Genomic DNA, 18102 nt, shown 5'->3' on the forward strand with positions numbered 1-18102 from the left:
CAGCACTACAAGTCTTGGTGCAGATATTCAGGTTACTACACTTAGGATGTGTCTAACTAGAGAGTTTACAGCAGCACAGCTGTACCGATGCAGCTGTGCTGCTCTAAGATTGCTCGTGTAGCCGCTTTGTGCCAATGGGAGAGAACTCCTGTCGCCATAATAAAACCACCTCCACAAATGACAGCACTTCTGGTATAACTTATGTCACTCAGAGGTGTGTTTCCCCCCCCCACCGCAGAGTGAAATAAGTAATACTAACCAAAGTGGTAATGTAGACAAGCCCAAGGTCACTTTTAAATGGTCGGAATTAAACTAATCCAATAAAGAGGCTGTGGATGTAAGAAGTTGGGGAATTAATTAGTGCCATCTGGAATTTTGGAAGCGCTAATTGACATTATACTTCTGAAGTGTGGGAAGTTTACCCTAGAAACAATGCCTTTTGTTTTGGCACTATATAAAGCACAGGGAAAGGCACTGATATCAAGGAAACTATTTCAACAGAGCTGCCAACATTTCAAACCTCCAGTACAACAAAGATATAATAGAGCTAGAGCCTCTGCAAATATCTTCCTCTTCCAAGAGCACATACTTGGGAGCCAGCATTCCTTTCTCCAACAACAGTGTGTGAATTCATGATAAAGACAGGACAAGCTTTTTAAAAATATGGTGAACAGATTTTTCCACTAGCATGAAACTGGAGCTTTGAAAACTTGGTTTGAATTATAAAAACAAAGCAAGCAGTAGTAAATAGGTGTGTGTGGGGAGAGAGCAGGGGGTGTGAATCTGCCCCAAATTTGAACATTCCGATAAGTGTGTCTCCTCTGTGCTTTCCTTTTTCAATTGGAATCAGACGTGTTGAACTATCACAGGAACATATTATGGTCATAATCGACTAATATTTTTCACTTCTGTAGCACCATCTATCCAAGTTTCTCAAAGTTCCTCACAAACATCACTGATTAAAATCTCCTAGACCCCCTCCGAGCACCATTATCCTCATATGACAGATGGGGAAAATTGAGCTATGGGGAAGTTAAATGGCTTGCCTAAGGACACATAGGAAACTGTAACAGATAGTCAGACTCCTATAGGCTCGAGCGTAGTAATAGATCAGCCCCCTACCCCCCGTCCTCACAGTATTAACAGCACAAATGGAAGTAGGCTCTATCAGAAATCTCACATGGAGAAAGCCTGTCCACAGGTATTATAAACTCACCTGCACAGATCCAAGAATTCCAAATAGGTGTTAAAACTTTGGGTATCACAAAGAAACCAAACCTCAAAACCTTAAATGAAAAGCCCCCTTCTCCCCGCCCCTCAGGTTTGAGAAGAAATTACTGGAGCATGTATTTAAATACTCGAGGCAAAAATAATGACACTTAGGTACCTGAAGTTAGCTACCTACTAAGTGGCTTGGTTTTGACAGGTGGTGAATATCCACAATTCCCACTGATTTCAAACGAGTGTTCCTGCACAGAACTGCAGGCTTATTCAATCAATGTATGTGGTGTTGTAGCTATGTTGGTCCCAGGATATTAGAGAGAGACAAGGTGGGTGAGGCAATAGAAGATGGTCCAATAATAGATGTTGGTGAGAGAGATAACATTTTGATCTACACAGAGCTCTTCTTTAAGTCTGGGAAAGGTCCTCAGAGTGTCTACAGCTAAAGCCAAGATAATTGAAACAGCAAATGTTTAGATCCGTAGCCCAAGCCAGCAGACTCAGTCCAGTCGCAGGTTTTTTTAATCCCAGTGTAGACATGTATTGTGTGTCTTATGTTGAAGAGTCACTACAGTGGACTCAGTGCATACCAGACCAGAGAGAGTTATGTAACACACTTGTCTGATCCTCAGTCCGTTAGAGTCCATAAGAGTTGAGAGTGCTCATCATCTCAAAGGAACCAACCCATCATTAGCTAACTGTGATCATAGCTTCTCTTTGTAGCTTTGCCAGTGGATCTCATGCCAAACCTGCACCACCCCAGGACTCCATTTTAGTCTTGGGCCTGTATTGTGAAAATGACAATTGCAGATGTGGATATTGCATCTGAAAAGGATAAAGCCCCAAATACTCAAAGGTTTTTAGGCACCTAAATTGTATTGATTCCATTGGGAGTTAGGCACCTAAACGCTTTGATGAGCTGGGTCCAAAGGATGTGAACATTAGACCTGTGTCTAATTGTAACCTAAGCAAAGTGACTCCAGAGGAGAAAAGCGAATACTTTTGCAAGTCTGCTAACCATAGTTCAGGGTCATTAATATTTTATTGTCATAATCAAGTATCTCAGGACTACAGTATGTAATTTTTGGCTTTTAATGAGATAACATTAAGTCAAATGATTTGTTCCATAAATTAATACATTTTATATAATTCAAGGCTAGAATTAATGAAACTGGCACAGGCTTCTTTAAGTTACACTTCCCTACATCAGCCAGGCCCCTTTTCCTGTAGGGGACACAATCCCCACCCCCATAGAGCCCCAGGCAAAAAGTCATCTACAGATGCTCCCCTCTACCTAGAAGAAGGGCAGTTTGTTGGGGAGGTAATCTCTACCACCTATCCTTCCTCAGGGTTCCTCCTGAAGTAAGAGCAGCAGCTTTAGTTCAGTTTATGGCTGGCATTCCATAGATATTCCATCAGCAGAGTCTGTAGAATGGATGCACTGCATCAAACATTGCCCTGGTTGTAGCATCATCATCTTGGCCACTAGTGTGAATTATTTGGCTAGCTCCATACACGCCGGATGATAGGAAGAGATTCTCTGCTATCATGAACTCTTTTCATCTCCCTCTCCCCCCCCCCACCCCTTTGCCAAAGATTTTCGATATAAGGAACACTTTGTCAGGGCTTTAGCATGGAGAATTTAGCCCATAGCTTTAGTGGATTGTAGCAAGCACTAGTGAATTTTTGAAAGGAGTAATATAGGGCTGGATCCTGCTTCCATTGAAATCAATGGGAGTTTTGCCATTCCTTTTAGTAAGTGAAAGATCAAGTCCCTGGAGACCCCATGGGGCTCAAAATCTAATTTGGACTATGTTGCTTCTGCTGTGTTGGGTTATTATTATTATTCTGCTTCTGTTCTGGCTAGTGCCTGTACACATATAAACACACTTGTGCTAGGTCTATCTGGTAACAAAAGTAGCTCCCTATCGGCTTTTTATTTATGTTCACTCTTCCCGTTCCCTTTTTTCTGAAGCTTTCAGAAGGTCAGGGTGACCTCGGCTCAATGTTGTGCATCCAATAGAGTTTGGCCAACATCTCAGCAAGGCTGTTAAAAAAAGCTTCCATGGAACATACCAGCTAAGAGTGGAAAGGTAAGAGGGAGTGTACCTGGGCCGCTCTGAGTGACTAACAACTGCTACAGCCTGGATTTTCTCAATTACATATGGATTTTATGCCAACATTAAATTCTTGATCCTAATAATTAAATCCTCACTTTTTTGGAAAGGCTCATTTGTGATCTGTATTCGAAGTCCCATGGTCCTAATTATCTGTGTTTATATCACCTTGGAACTGATGAGCCATTAGACACACTGTCCGAACATTGGATGGAGTCTTAGTTCTAGAAAGTAGATATGTACAGTAGTGTGAGCAATATTACATGGGTATTCCACACCCGTATTGGGGACAAGGGGTTTTTCCTCTTCAACTTATTAGGAGGATTCAGTTCTTAGCTAGCTTTAAAATACTCTTCCTTAAGGAGCTGCTAAGCAGTAAGGCCCAATTTTAGACACTGCTGCAATCAGCATTGCAGCATCTAACTGACTTAGGAATCTAAATCTCATTTTCAAGAGGAATTTAGGTAGTTCAGAGTCTAAACATAATCAACTTTCAATGGAATGTAGACTCTTGCTACTAATTTCAGTTGTCTCAACAGCATTTTAAAAAAAAAACAAAAAAAACCAGTGCAGATCTTTTCTGTCCTTGGCCCACCACACAGTGGAGTGAGAGGGGTTGGAGACTCTGAACTTGTTGTGCCTAAGAGTGGAGAGGGGAAAGAGTAGGACACTGAAAAAGGTGTGCGGTGGTGATGAGAGGGTCTACAATTAGAATGAGGATGAGGGAAACTACTCAGCAGAGAATCTAAAACTGGACTGACAGAGGTAGAGAATTTGTAGCCAGATTGAGGTGTGGTAAGAATGTACTGGGAGTCTGGAAGGAGGCATCCCTTAAAATATTGACTGTATTGGCTAAATAGTCCCAGAAAAGCTCCACTGAAGTCTTCTCCCTTCTTACTCCAGACACATTCTTCCTGCAGGAGGGGAGGAGTCTGAAAGTGCCTGAACTGTGAACTCTGGTGAGCTAGACCTGGCCCCAAAGTCTAGATAGAGCCCAAAGACACAAGCTCTTCACCCATATGTTCTGTAAAGTGCACTACTGGCTGAAGGTGCAGTATAGTGTGTTTGGTCTCATTCAAGACTGTTTTAGTCAGGATGAGGGAAAAGCAAAAATAGGTTCCACTGCACATGACCGTTAACAGCATGACAGCATCAGTGCCTTAACAGTCTAGTTCTAAGCGAAGGAAAGGCACAAGTGTGGGCAGAACTCCCAATCCTCCTCCACTGAATTCAGACTGTATTGCAAACTTGATGATTCAGTACATAGACATTTTTGTGAGAAGAGACAAACAAGGGTTTACAGTAAGTGTCTACACAATGTTTCCCTTTGCTGACTAATGGCCGCAGCATTGCTATTAGTCATCCCACTCCAATGGGATTACTATTGGTCTCATTAGGGTACATGCTTATTCAAGTCATACAGCTATCATGACAATCTTTTAAATATGAAGACAGGTGGGAATGTGTCTTCAGTTTTCTTGGGTAGTAAGTTACATACAATCATTCATATCTACTGGAGCTACAAGGAGAAGAAACACCTTTGTCTTTCCAATTAAGATTAACTATTTATATGGTTCTACCAATGCAGACCCTAAAGAGTTTCCAACGTGGAACTCTGAACTTTTGCTAAGGTGGCCCCAAACCCGCAATTCTGAATACTGAGAACAAGACAGTAGTACTTTTTTCCCTTGCAGGTTAAGTATATAAAATATTTTGGTCAGATTTTCTGACAGCATTGACATTCAATTGGTTGTACAGTTACTGATATTGTCCACACAAATTGGACACAAAAGCATTTCATTAGTTATTTGCATATGAAAGCACTACAGTCACTATAGCTTACATGTGCAATCCTAGTAACTATGCAGATGTCACTCTAAGAACTTCTCAGTGACAAATGGCAACGGATTCACTGTTCTGTAACAGTATCATCTGGCAGGCCTGACAAAAATCACTACATCCAACACATTGCTGTCAGAGTATTTAGCTATAAAGAATGAATGCCATAGGAGATCTTAAATACAAGCCAGGATCTTGCTCTTTGTTAATATTGTTTTTAACTATCTTCCATACATATATTTCACAAGTTATGTCTATATACAGCACTGAATATATGGCCTTACAGTTAGGATCAAGGCATTACCACCCAGCACGGGTGAAAAAGTGGTTTTGATAGACAAAGAAATGCATATTCACCAGTCTGTCTAGGGTCATATGTAGATTAAGCATTGTAAGCCAAAAAAACCAGAAAGTCCGATTTACATGAGTCAAAGGGATAGGAAGTTAACAGGAAGAAGAGAGCTGGTGTCTAGTTATAGAGTCCAATAAAGAGAGAGCAAAAGGAACAGAGCTTTTTGCATCCATGTGGATCCCAGCCAGTCATTGGGGATTGGTGATGCTGGGAGATTGCTTTAGCTGAGAAACTACTTTAGACCAGGATTTGAGTCTGTTAAAGTTAAATTTAACTTTAAGAGGCGAGTTATACTTTTTATGTAACCATTTCTTTACCTTATCCTTACTCAATCTCAGTCTTTGGTCATAAGCTTGTGATTGTTTCATTATAAATGTATCTTCATGTGGTGATGTTATAACGGACGTAAGCCTGAGTTGTGCCCATCAAGCTGTATGTATACAGCACCCTTGGGAACAGCAAGCCTGGTAATTACTGGGTGGGTCCCATGACAGGGACTGGATACTATAAGGGGACACTTTCAGAGGAGCTCAGAGATTGGCGTGCACCTATTGTTAACCTGTTAAGCAGAGTAAGTGCTGGCATAGCCCTAAAGAGACTGATGGTGTCAGGGAGCAGACAACCAGTTAAGCACAAGCAAGTCTCTTCTGAGGCAGGGGGATAATAGGGAGACCCACAGTCCAGGATACCCCAAGGCAGAGTCACAGCATATCATTTCATGCCCAAACAGCTGGAAAACTGCTGTTTTTGGCCAAGTAGTGGTTCAGGCAATGTTCATCTGCTCATCCTGCTTTAAGCAGTAACCTCTCTCCCCCTAACTCCTCATACACAGGGTTACAAATGGCTAATTAGACAGTCTGCAGCTAAGTGTCACACATGGCTCTATAACCAGAGAGTCTTAGGGCAGAGAGGATTTAGATTAAAATCTTCTGGACTATTTTAAGTGATACAGCAATTTAAAGTTCTCAATACTGCGTTAAAACTGCAGGTTTTAAAAAGATACTGGATAATTTCATGGCTTATAACAGTGGGCCAAATTCTGCAGTACTGAATCACGCAAAGCTTTCGTTCACTTCTATCTCATTAGACATAGTCAGATATAAATCAAATTCCTGGCTCCAAGGCATATGCTGACGACTGCAGAGCTGCTGCTGATTTATTATGGAGTTTTTTTTGCCACTTTCTGAAGCATTAGTTTGTTCACTCAAAATTCCAGACCTGACAGACCAATGATCAGATCCACTATGGCAAATATTTATGCTCCTGCATTTCTATAGCTTGCCTACTTTGGGCAGCACAGATTTTATTTAGGTATCTACATCCTCTGCTAAAAAGAATTAAAAGGAAAAGAAAAAACCTACATCAACCAACATTTGCATCACCTGAAACAAAATTGTTTGGCTTGGCTTTGAACACAGCTTTATTTTCTTTTCCTAATCAAATTATTGTTTGATTGTAGGGGGAGCAGTCCATGAATCCTTGTGCCACTTGTCTCTCTGTTCTTGTTCAAATGTTTCCAATAAACTGCAAAACGTCAACCTAGATCTTTGTTTTGAGTTCAATATCTTTCAAATTTAATCTACACAACCGATTCTCCAAGCAGAATGCTTTTCCCTCACCTTGTTTTAATTTCCTCAGAGGAGTTCCATAATACACTGGGCAAGACATCAGCAATAATTAAACCCAACAGTGATTGAAAATTTGATTTTCAGGGCCCTGGAACAATTCCTAATGAATTCCAGACTCACATTCACAGACATGCTCAAATTGATCGTGTGACACTGCCAAGCCAAATTAAAAGTTGACAATAGTTCACCCGGTGCCCAGAAAAAATGCCCTTCTCACAATTCAGGAAATTAAACAGCTGTCTACTGCAAAGACGCTCTCATGTCTTTGGACATATATTATTCAGACAGTTTGAGGCGAGATATTTTTCTTGGTTTTATTATGTAACTGCATTTCCCTTTTTAAGTGCCAATTAGGTGGGACTTTTTTTCCTTTTACTGTTGTGCTTGGTTCCGATTCAGATGATAGGAGACCAACAGCTTGTCAGAACAATTACAGCAGATGCCCAATGATCTATCTCCTTCAGTCGATGCATGGGGTTTTAGCACCATATTGACCATTCAAAAGTAACTGCGCAGATACATGTCAAGATAATACCACATCCCTGCAATGTAGGCAAGATGCTTGAGCAATTCTTGTCACATTTACATGAAGTTTAAAGTTACTAATGATAGTCTTTGTTCAGCAATGAGAGCTCTGTGTAAAACTTAATCTTTTGGAAAGGCTTTGACAGGTTTCGGCATTCACAGTGCTTTTTTTTTTTTTTTTTTAAAGTATCCCCTCTGTGATCCACAGCTGTGCAGCATCATTGTCCCTTCTCCTTCACAAATCTCAGAGGAAGAATGTCTGGGAGAGAACAGCCTAGTGGAGAGATTGCTACCTCGGAGCACAATTGTCGCTCATAGTATGTGCTCACACTGGGCAGTAAACACACACAAGCAGTCCTCTTGCTCTCCTGCACATGCTATCCATAGCATGACTTGCAGCATGAGTTCAGAGTAGCTAGAGCTGGTTGGAAAACAGATTTTTTTTCTGCCCAATGAAAGGTTTTAAGAAAACCCCCCAAAAACAAAAACAAACACCCCAACCTTTTTTGTGCTAGTCATCCTGAGTACAAATGCGCCAGGCCCCATGGGTCTATACTCAGGACTGCTACCATGGGACACTGCTGCCACTGCCTGTGCTACCACAGCTGCACTACTATTGGCTGCATGCTTGCTCAGAGGAGAGCTAGAGCGAGTGTGTCTACACAAGCTGGGAATCACACCTCTTGTAGTGTAGACGCAGCCAAGGAGAGAGTGATCGTCCTCTTCTGATCTTCCCTAGGAGAGCCTCACTTCTGGGCATCGGGATAGGACATCAGAGGATGTATTCGTGGATGAGTTGATGATCAGATAGAGAACAGACAGCAGCGTTGGAGGGGTAGAGGAAGATGATGGGAAGGAGAAGAGACAGCACAGATCAGTTAGATGTTCAGGGCTAGACTGGGACCATCCTTTCCATGGGTTCATGGAGGGCAAGTCAAAAGAGCTTCCTTTCCTCAGGAGCTTAGTGCAAGGGTCTCTCACAGTCATGGTCCATAGCTCAGGAGAGCACAGTGGTGTCCACCCTTGGGTTACATTGCACCAGAGAGAGCAAGTAGGGCAATGAGAAAGCAAGGCTCTGGTTCCAGTCTCAGGGGGAAGGGACGGTGGCGGTGGTAGGCGGGAGACAAGCGGTACAGTCCCTTTTTTGAGAGAGCCCAGTGAGAGATTGTGCCTCTTTGGGATTGTGCCATTGGTCTTAATGGTGATGCTGCTTAGTGCTGCTCCAGATAGAGGTAGCCATGTGTCAGTTACAGAGATAGATCCTCCCTTCCTTCCTTCATTAAAAGCCAGGAAATGGATTTCTGGGCAGGAATCTGGCGAGGAATCTCTCCTGGGAGGTTTTTGCTGGGGATAGTATGAGTTGCCACCCATTCTCCTCCCCTTCCCCCCAAAGAAAAGGTCCCAAGACCCATCTCCAAACACGGCAGACCCCAGGGTGGCCACAACCCTCTGCACAGAGGCCCTGAGATCCAGCACCAGCCTGCAGGTGCTGCCCTCATCCAGCTCCTGGGGGCACCATGCTACCAGGACTGTTGCCATTAACAAGTGAGGTAGAAAGCTGTTATTCTGAAAGAAACCCAAAATGCATTATATTGACAATGCAGAAACCTAGAGATGTGCTTGATCTCACTTTCCTTCCCTCGTTATGCTGCCACGCAGGGATATAAAATAAGGCTATAAAACACCAGTTCTCTGGCAACATATCCCATGTATCTTCTCTGGAGACTAACAGCTCTTCAATTCATTTTGAAGTTAGGCGCCCCCCCCCTGGGATGGCGTTCAGTTGTTCTGACTCAAAGATGAGAATGGAAGTGACCTGGTACTGCACTTCGTGAGTAAGGAAGAACCTTTCACAGATAAAAAGGCTCTGGAAATTCCCCAGTTTCAGACAACAACAACCCCCACAAACAAAAACTGGGCCCACCCACCCACAAGGGTATCTCTAGGGTGATCTAAATGCAGCAGCTGGAGATCAGAGTTCTGATACCTATCAGTTTAGATCAGGACTAGTAATGGTTTTTAGCCAACTGACATTTTCCTGATGTACACATTTTCCTATCAAAAAGCTTTATATAACTCAACTCTTGTCTTAAAATTCCCTGTGGATTTTCTCTCTATATACCTAGTGCAATGTTTTCTATTACATACATAACAAGACACTTTTTTTGTAATGTCCCTTCCCTCTGTATCTGCGGTTTTTGACCCTGATCCACAGCCCATAGAAGTCAATGGATTCTCCCCACCCCAGACAACTTCAGTGTGCTTTGGATCAGATCCAGAAAGGGACAGAAGTAGTTTTGTACCCCCACACTCAGAATTTACTTCTATAAATTACAGAAGGTTAGTGGAAACCATCATTAACACATATCATTAAGATGTGATCCCAAAAAATGCTGATCACACTTTCCCTGAACCAGCACAGCATCCAAGAACACCTACTTACAATTAAGCACGAGTAGTTGAAGATACGGAGACTACTCGCATGCTTAAAGTTAAGCGTGTGCTCAGTGCCTGAAGGATCAAGCCCTGTATGCATACCAGCCACTCTAAGCCACCGTGCCGTCACAGGCTTCTTTTGGGGTAGTGTACTACATACAACCCTGTACACTGGACTTTGAGCAAATATGACACTCACACACATATTATTGTGCAAAAATGTAGCATTGAAATCCTTCCAATATCTGCAGTTCCCAGGTGTATAAAATGTCTCTCCTCCCACTTCCAGAGGATAACATTTTTCAAAATATGTAACGGGGGCCTTTGAGAAAAATGAAGAGATCTTGGCAGGCAGGTACAGTGTACTGACAATTAGGGAAGTGGCAATGAGAGGGAAAAAAAAATCCAACTCTACCAAGGAAAGGAATAAAACCAAACCTAATTTTAAGCTGATTTCCCCACTACTGAGGAGAGTGAGTTCTAAATTAAACTCCGCGTGCATTGTAAAACAGCCTGAGGTGAAATAGTTCATAAAGAATCCCAGCTTTCAGACCATATCATTCCCTGCTTTCCCACCATACATTTAGGAACCAAGTTTTGTCAGGCAAACCTTCCACTGCTAGATAACTATTTCAAAAGAGATTTGGAAGGAGCCATTCAACTGCAGTCAGTGGGGCTTTTCCTCCATCTCCTTACTAGATAAATGACTACACTGTCCGGGGAACTAAATTCCTTCCAAAACCTGGCTTTTTTTCCATATACTGTGTGCAGGTAAGTGATCGGCCTTCAAGTTAGGGGAGTAACAACTACTCTCAGTTTTATTTATTGACCTGCATTTTTTTTTAAAAAAACACGTGCGCACACACACAAGTGGGCAGCAGGCCAACACTGTGGGAGTGAAGTGTTCAGACCCTGCAGAGAGTAGTTAGCTACCTCGTCCCTGAACTGGTGCTAGTACTTTCAATGAGCGTTTTGTTAGTGGCTAAAGAGTGGGGCAAAGAAGCTACAAAAGGTGAAAGGAAATGGGGATTTTGTTATTAAAGACCTACTAAAATAGTTTACCAGTTTGTTAAAATAGCTTCCTTTTTCATTGTTCTCTCTGAAGTACACGGATGTCGGAATCACAAGATTGATGAAAGCAAATCCTACAGATGCCAGAAGATTAACTGTGCACCTTGGAAAACAATACAGTGTCCTCACCCAAAAGGGGACGTAAACAGCTCCACTTGAATAAGCACAGGAAAGGACAAGGTGACTCCACCTTCTCCCTGAACACACACTGTAACTTCATTGATATATTTAGAGGCTTTACTTAGTTACAGCCACAGAAGGAAAAAACAAAACAAAACAAAAACGTATTAGCCACTTCTGAACATGCCAGGTAAGTGGTGAGGTTGGAGCTGAAGGTGGAGGGGAGGGGAATGCACAAAGCAGAAGGCGCAAATAAAGTTGCAACTCACCTTTTGAATTCCTGGGCTCAGATCCATTACAAGCCTTGTCTTTTTCCTCTCCCTTCTGTATTTCAAGGTGTCAGCTCTCTCAGTGCACTATAGCAGACTGCTACAGGCAGCAGCCGATGAGTGACTTATGTTTGTAAATTGCTAGAGAGCTAGTGGCTATCAATACTGCAGTTCAACCCTTGTCCACAGCCTGCCTGAACCGTGCCCCTTTAATTGGAGGCTACAACTCCCTCTAAAATACTGCCAGCCAATCCGAGGTGGGGTTCCAACTTTTCTATCCAATGCCGGAATGAGACTTGATCCTCAGGTTCTTTCTCTCACTTTAACCCCTGCTGAGATGGGGGAGGAGTAGGAAGCATCCAGGCCCAGCTGTTGAGAGTTTGCTGCACATCTGTCCCACTCCCACACATCATATGCAGGGAAACTGGAATCTGAATCACATCTCCCCCTTTAGCCTTTTCCTTTAAAGGAAGAAGAGGGGAAAGCAATGATCTTGGAAAACCAACTCATTCACAGCAAAAGGGAGTGTGGATGTTTAAACAAGAGAATCGGGGATATTTTTAGTCCTTTAAATCTCAAAAGAAAACCTGATCTGCCCTCTGCCAATCTCACACTGCCCACCAACACCCCTTTGCAATAACCAAGATGTTGATTTAAACCAGACTATTATCTTCCAAGCCAATGGGGTGTGTTTAGGGGGCTGGAGGCTGGCTTTGAGCTCTGAAAGGATTGTGGGGTGATATATGATTTGTTAGAACCACAGTGCAAGAGCGAGTCATTAAAATATTTGGCAGTGAATAGGCATCCTTGAAATAAAGCCTTTTTTTTTTTTTTTTTTTGGAACTGTCAGTGCCACAAGCTTTAGCACTGAGAAGTGCTGGAGAGCAGGATTTCATAGGTCTTGAATAAGGCAGAAGTGTGCTGGGTCAGTTTATATTAGATAGGGCAAGGGTCTAAAGACATGATTCCCTTGTAATTGTTTTGATGAAAGAAAAAACACCGGTGCAATATAGTAGAATAAACATGTATTAGCCCTTCATTTTGACATGAAACTGCAGAATCTTCCCAGCAAGAGTTTATTTCTGCTCTTTCTTTTGCAGAGAGATTTAAACACAAAGCCCCTTTGTCCAGATGAAAGTCCAAGTGGATTGCATACACTTGCGTTTTTAACTTCCTCACTCCACCCTTTCCCCCTCCTGTTTCCCACTTCCTAATTGGTGCCAGGATTCAAAAGCTGCTGAAAAACACTGACAAAATGGGAAGACCAGTCAAAATAGCAAAAAGCAGGATCCAGTTACCTTGTTGTGTTCTGAAATCAAAACAGACCTTTCAACAGCAAGAAAAATAACTGCTGAGGACTGAGCGGTCTCCATATAAGTTTATATACACATATAGGTCAGATCTGGAGTGGCAGTGCCCCTGAAGCCCCTGCTCATGCCACCTGACATGCTGTGGTAGCTGTTTCTAAACTTTTCACTAGATAAATCTGAATATTTTTAAATTAATCTGGAATAGAAAAGGTCTGGGAGAAAATCTGGACACACCTAAAACTCCCACTGGGGGAATTACTTCCAAAGCCCCCTTGACCTCAAAGAGGCATTTTGGGACGAGAATGGCATAAGGATATTGTTTATCAAGCTCAAGTGATGAAGAGTAGGCATTTTGGCCTCCAGAAGAAGCATTTGGAGTGACATTGGGATGACATTATTTCCCTTTCCCACCACACACGTACACAGACGCAGAAAAGAAAAGGCAGTCTGGGAAATGGAAATTAGTTTATTAAGGCACTTTTCATATCCATATGCACTGAGCTTCCACCACAGGATCAGGAAATGGTGGGGCATTTTTAATGTGTCAGGGCTAGACTGTCAATTTGCCACATGGTTTGCACATGGGGAGGCATGTAGCTGTGTCACCCCAGGAGCAGCACAGGGAGGCACAGCTCCCTCCCTGCTTCCCCCTTGCTGTAGAGGACTTGAGGTGTGACTTCATGTGCCAGTTCCCAGCATTATCCAGGGTCGTGAGGTTCCTCACTATCACATGGCCTGGGCCTGATCGTCACTTTCTTGTACAAGTATTGCAGGGTGTAACGCAGGGTGACTTTCATGGGTTTCTTCATGATTTATATTCCCACTGCTTGCAGCAATGGAACTAGCAGACCCTGGTGAAAAGGAAAACAGAAATGGTGTGAGAGAGAATGTAGCAATTTTTTTGAATTTTGAATTGAATGTAGCATTCTCGCCTGAAGAATTAAGGCAATGTTTTCACTGTGCCTTCCCTCAACTCCATACACCTTCTCCTGGGGTTAACTTTGACTAGCTACATTCTGGTAAAAACCACAGTGCCTTGTCTTCACTTGGCTCTTACTTTGAGATAACTATCTTGAGTTAGCAATCTCGATATAAAACACCTTTTTTTTTGCCGTGCAGACATACCCAAATCAAGTAGATCGGATGAGAGAAAGAGAAGTGGGGAAGAGAGCGGGGCTCAGCTGCACCCTGTATTAGGCTCAGCCAATTTTCTCACGTGAAGGGAATAAGTCCCGAGGTTTTGTAACTGTAACTGAGAGTCAGGCTTGCTGCAATGTAAAGGGAAGCCGGAGTTCAGGGAGCGGGCTGGAGAGAAGAAGGCAACAAAGAGGTCCTCAGGCAGGTCCTACAGCAAGCAGGCTTGGAAGGCTGGAAGCCAGTCTGCTGGAGGAAGGCATCAGCAGAGGTGAACAGAAAGACTCTACTTGAAATCCAGGCAGAGAGCCTGGGGAGTGAGACCAGGCAGGAGTCAGGTCTGCAGAAGATCCTGAGTCAGGGGAAAGGACTGGGTTGATATGTGAAATTATGTTGAACTGTTTTATTTGAAGAAACAAAATGTAACCCTGAAGAAAGGGATTGAAATCTTGAAACTGTTAGGAATGTGTTTTGATATACTGGCCACTGAATTGATCCACTGGCTTAGAGAGGTAGCCTGATCATCCACGTACAACTGTCATCCCAGAACATGGGTGCACGTTTGACTGCAGTGTAGCATTGCTCCACAAATCTTTCCCTTTTTTGCATCTTTGGAATATATGAGGGAGAATTTCGCCCAGAGATAATAGAGCATTTCATGTACAATGGCTACACATATTCATGGAGGCTACACATGTAATTGCTCAAGTTACAAATGTGCCATGATAACATGCTGGTGAAATTTCTGTTACATTTTTAATTATATGGATCTGACTGTATAACTTGTACAGTCCTTTGTCCCAATGAAAATAAAGTTATGAGCTGCAAATCAAGCAGACACTGTTTAGATGACACTGTTTAGATGACACCAAAAGGGCTTACTTCACACTACGCTTGTGTCTTCAGCAAGAGAATTTCGTATTGCTACATTTTTGGACAATTTTATTCCTTTGTATGAATACAAAGGACTCGTTGGAGTAGAAAATACCTCTTCAGAGCTGTTTTTACTTAGTTTTTCTCCTTTACTCCCTGAACATGATATTGAGAATATAAAGAAGTTCTGATATTGGCTGAAATACTTTAGAGAATGTTATAATCTCACAGACTCCAAATCAGAGCAAAGTAATCAGATGAAAATGATCCTGAAAAATGGCTTGAAGAACAGAATGTGAAACAAGAAAAACAAATGAACCAGGCAGCTCCTCTCATATTGATTACTAGTTAAACAAAACCAAACCACAGTACTTGTCAATATTCCCTGTATTTATCTGTGAAGAGAGATATTACTGCAACAAGAAGAGAAAAATACTGCAGCCGCTTCTCTGAGAGAGATTTTGTGGCCGCATATTTTGACTTTTTTTTTCCAATGGCCACAATCTAATGAGTCATAGAGTTTGCGGACAAAAATAGATCTGGAAATCTGGATTAAAAAATAAAACAGTAATTCATGTGGTTATGGACATAGCTATTGTGTTGCTGAGTTTCCTAATTTGTATATGGGGCTCTTTCCTCCAGATCCTTACACAAACCAGTAGCCTCACTGAAGCATTACTCATATGAACAAGGCTTTTTCCCTCAAAATCATGTATTATTTATCTAGATGGCCAGATCTTGTAACACTTATTTTTGGATTCAAAAGACCCACCTAGCAGCTGTGAAGAAAATTACCCTTTTTTCCATTTTAGCCATTCAGCAGATTGTGCCCTCTTTCTTTGAACATGGATCCACACATGCTGCTCACGAGACCTTCAGACTAGATTACTGCAGTGCACTCTTACCTGGGACAGAGATTGAGCTTCAGTTGGCTCAACACAAAGCAGTACAAAGCAGTACAAAGCACAAAGCAGTACACCTTCTGGGTAAGAGAAATCACCAAGAAACCATCATCCTGGTGCTCTGTTCTCTGCACTAGCTACTTCAGTTCTGGATCTGCTTCATGGTCATGGTTCTAATCCTACAGTCTTCAACAGGCTAATACCTCACAGACTGCCTCTCTGCAACACTTATGATTGACTCATATGCTGTGTCTGATTAGCCCCAAGAGAAATTCTTAGTAGGCAGAAGCAAGGTGTTCAGTGTTCTGCTGTGAAATTCCCCACCCCGTGAAATCAGGATGAGTCCAAGTCTTGACTTGTCACCTTCTTAATGCAGTGTAAGACTCATCTCTCTACTCATGTGTTCCTTCAGCAGAGAATGGGTACCGGCAGAATAATCTGCCACCATAACTCCTGGCATTCAACTCCTAGAATGGACCCTCTTACAAAGCAGGATAACATGAGAGAGGGATAGAGAATCTAGTTTTTTGCAGATTATATAAATGGTACTGAAATACCATGTGAAATGTGCATGTTAGAAATGCATGGATACAGAGATAATAACACTTTTGCAGAGCATCGTAATTTACAAAACTAAAACAAAATTATAAGAATACTAGGGATAACCTTAACTGACAGCTACCTCTAATGTCAGGTGTGTTCATTTGGTTAACTTCGTGTTTTTCAAAGATGTGCTGTTTAGAAATCAATAGTTCTTTTTTAACTTTCCCAAAATCAAAGCTGAAGACCAGTGAAAAATCTTGGAGGAATATGTATTTGACCTCAAAATTTCTACTCACAGACTGCATCCTTAATTGAAAAAACAGAGGAACTCAGAAAAAGGCCTGCTTTGAAATACTCTGTGGACACACAATTAAAAAAATAAAGGCAGGAGCTTAACAACTCCCCCACTGATACAAGCACAATATGAAATGCATCTCACTATCTTTTATTTATGGAGAGAATTCTAATTTTAATGAACATGTAAATGTTTCCCCAGTGATTTTGGTGTTGCCACTCAAAGCAAATAACTTCAGGCCCCTCTTTTATTGTAATCATACATGTTGTTTGGAATTCTTCCCTTCTTGATGACAAAGAAGTTTAATTTCAATTGACATTTCAATTGACTCCAATATTTTCTTTAAAATGGTTGTCATATTGCCCCATTTCTTCATTTCTTCAGGTCTATTGTTAGTTAATAGTCCTGCTTTTTTTTTAAATTAATGATGCACTGAGTAAGCACCAGCATTTATTTAAATTGTCATTTACTGTAGAAATAAATATTGATCAACTTCTAAAAAAAGAAATGTACCATTGTTAGAAGTATAAGCAAATTCTGTGTTACCTTCAGCTGTCTTATCTCTGCATGGACATGAGAAAAATATTGCTTATGTGTTGTAATATTTCAGTAGGCAAACACTTCAGGGTCTTACTAACACCGTCTATCTTAGCGGCTTGCACTCAAGATCAAGAAAACAATTATGAATTTTAAAACAAATATTTGTATCCTTAGAGTTTAGTATTAGCTCATAAAGTAATCTTGAAAGTTTAAAATATGGACCACTTAAAAATGAAAGGCAGCTGCTTACTAGAAGACTCATTTCTGTCCAGTGGCAGAAAAGATTATAAATGTAACAGTTTCCTTTTATTTGCTGACATGGGAATCAGATTAGGACCCTGATTTAAAAGGGTGTCTATATTCAAGGCTGAGATTTTCCCAGGCCTACAGTTAACTGATAAGTTAAAATTCTTACTATTGACTCATTTTAAGGGACTGGAAGGGTTAATTTATAGATACACTTATTTGAAAATTTTGGCATTTTCCTATGAAAACTTCAAATTTTTTCATGATTTTTCCTGTTTTTTTGGCCAGCTTTTATAAAATTACAAATCGCTTTTGTTGTTGTTACAAAGTGGCCAAAAAAGTCAATTAACATTTAGAATCCACCTTCAACATACAGGAGCAAGGAGAAAAAAACTCAGATGGACATCTTTAATTCATAACATAATAGCTTGCCCTCTCGCTCCCCTACTTATTTAGCACTAGATCTGTAAAGTTATTTAGGCACCTAAAAATGCATACAGGTTCCTAGTGGGATTTTCAAAAGCTCTATTTGCATCTTTAGGTATCTATATATCTTTTAAAATCTGGGTCTTAATTAAAAAGTGCACTAAGGACTGTGTTTCATCCTGCATTTTTATCTGTAATGCTGAGTTTCCTTGCTTTTGTCATTTCAAAGTGGATTCTTCATGTTCCTTTGACATA

General features: G+C 41.4%; 1 protein-coding gene across 1 annotated transcript in view; it reads right to left on the reverse strand.

The window, feature by feature from the left end:
* The window catches only part of LMCD1 (LIM and cysteine rich domains 1), a 69118-nt gene extending 57335 nt beyond the window's left edge, over nt 1-11783 (reverse strand). Inside the window, exon 1 of the mRNA XM_067544396.1 lies at nt 11579-11783. Within this exon, the coding sequence (XP_067400497.1) occupies nt 11579-11605 (27 nt within the window). The 5' untranslated portion in view covers nt 11606-11783. The remainder of the gene's footprint in view (nt 1-11578) is intronic.
* Nucleotides 11784-18102: the final 6319 nt, after the last annotated feature.

Source organism: Emydura macquarii, unplaced genomic scaffold (assembly GCF_026122565.2).
Source record: "Emydura macquarii macquarii isolate MOO-44397 ecotype Brisbane River unplaced genomic scaffold, CSIRO-AGI_Emac_v2 contig_968, whole genome shotgun sequence".
Taxonomy (NCBI): Eukaryota; Metazoa; Chordata; order Testudines; family Chelidae; genus Emydura; species Emydura macquarii.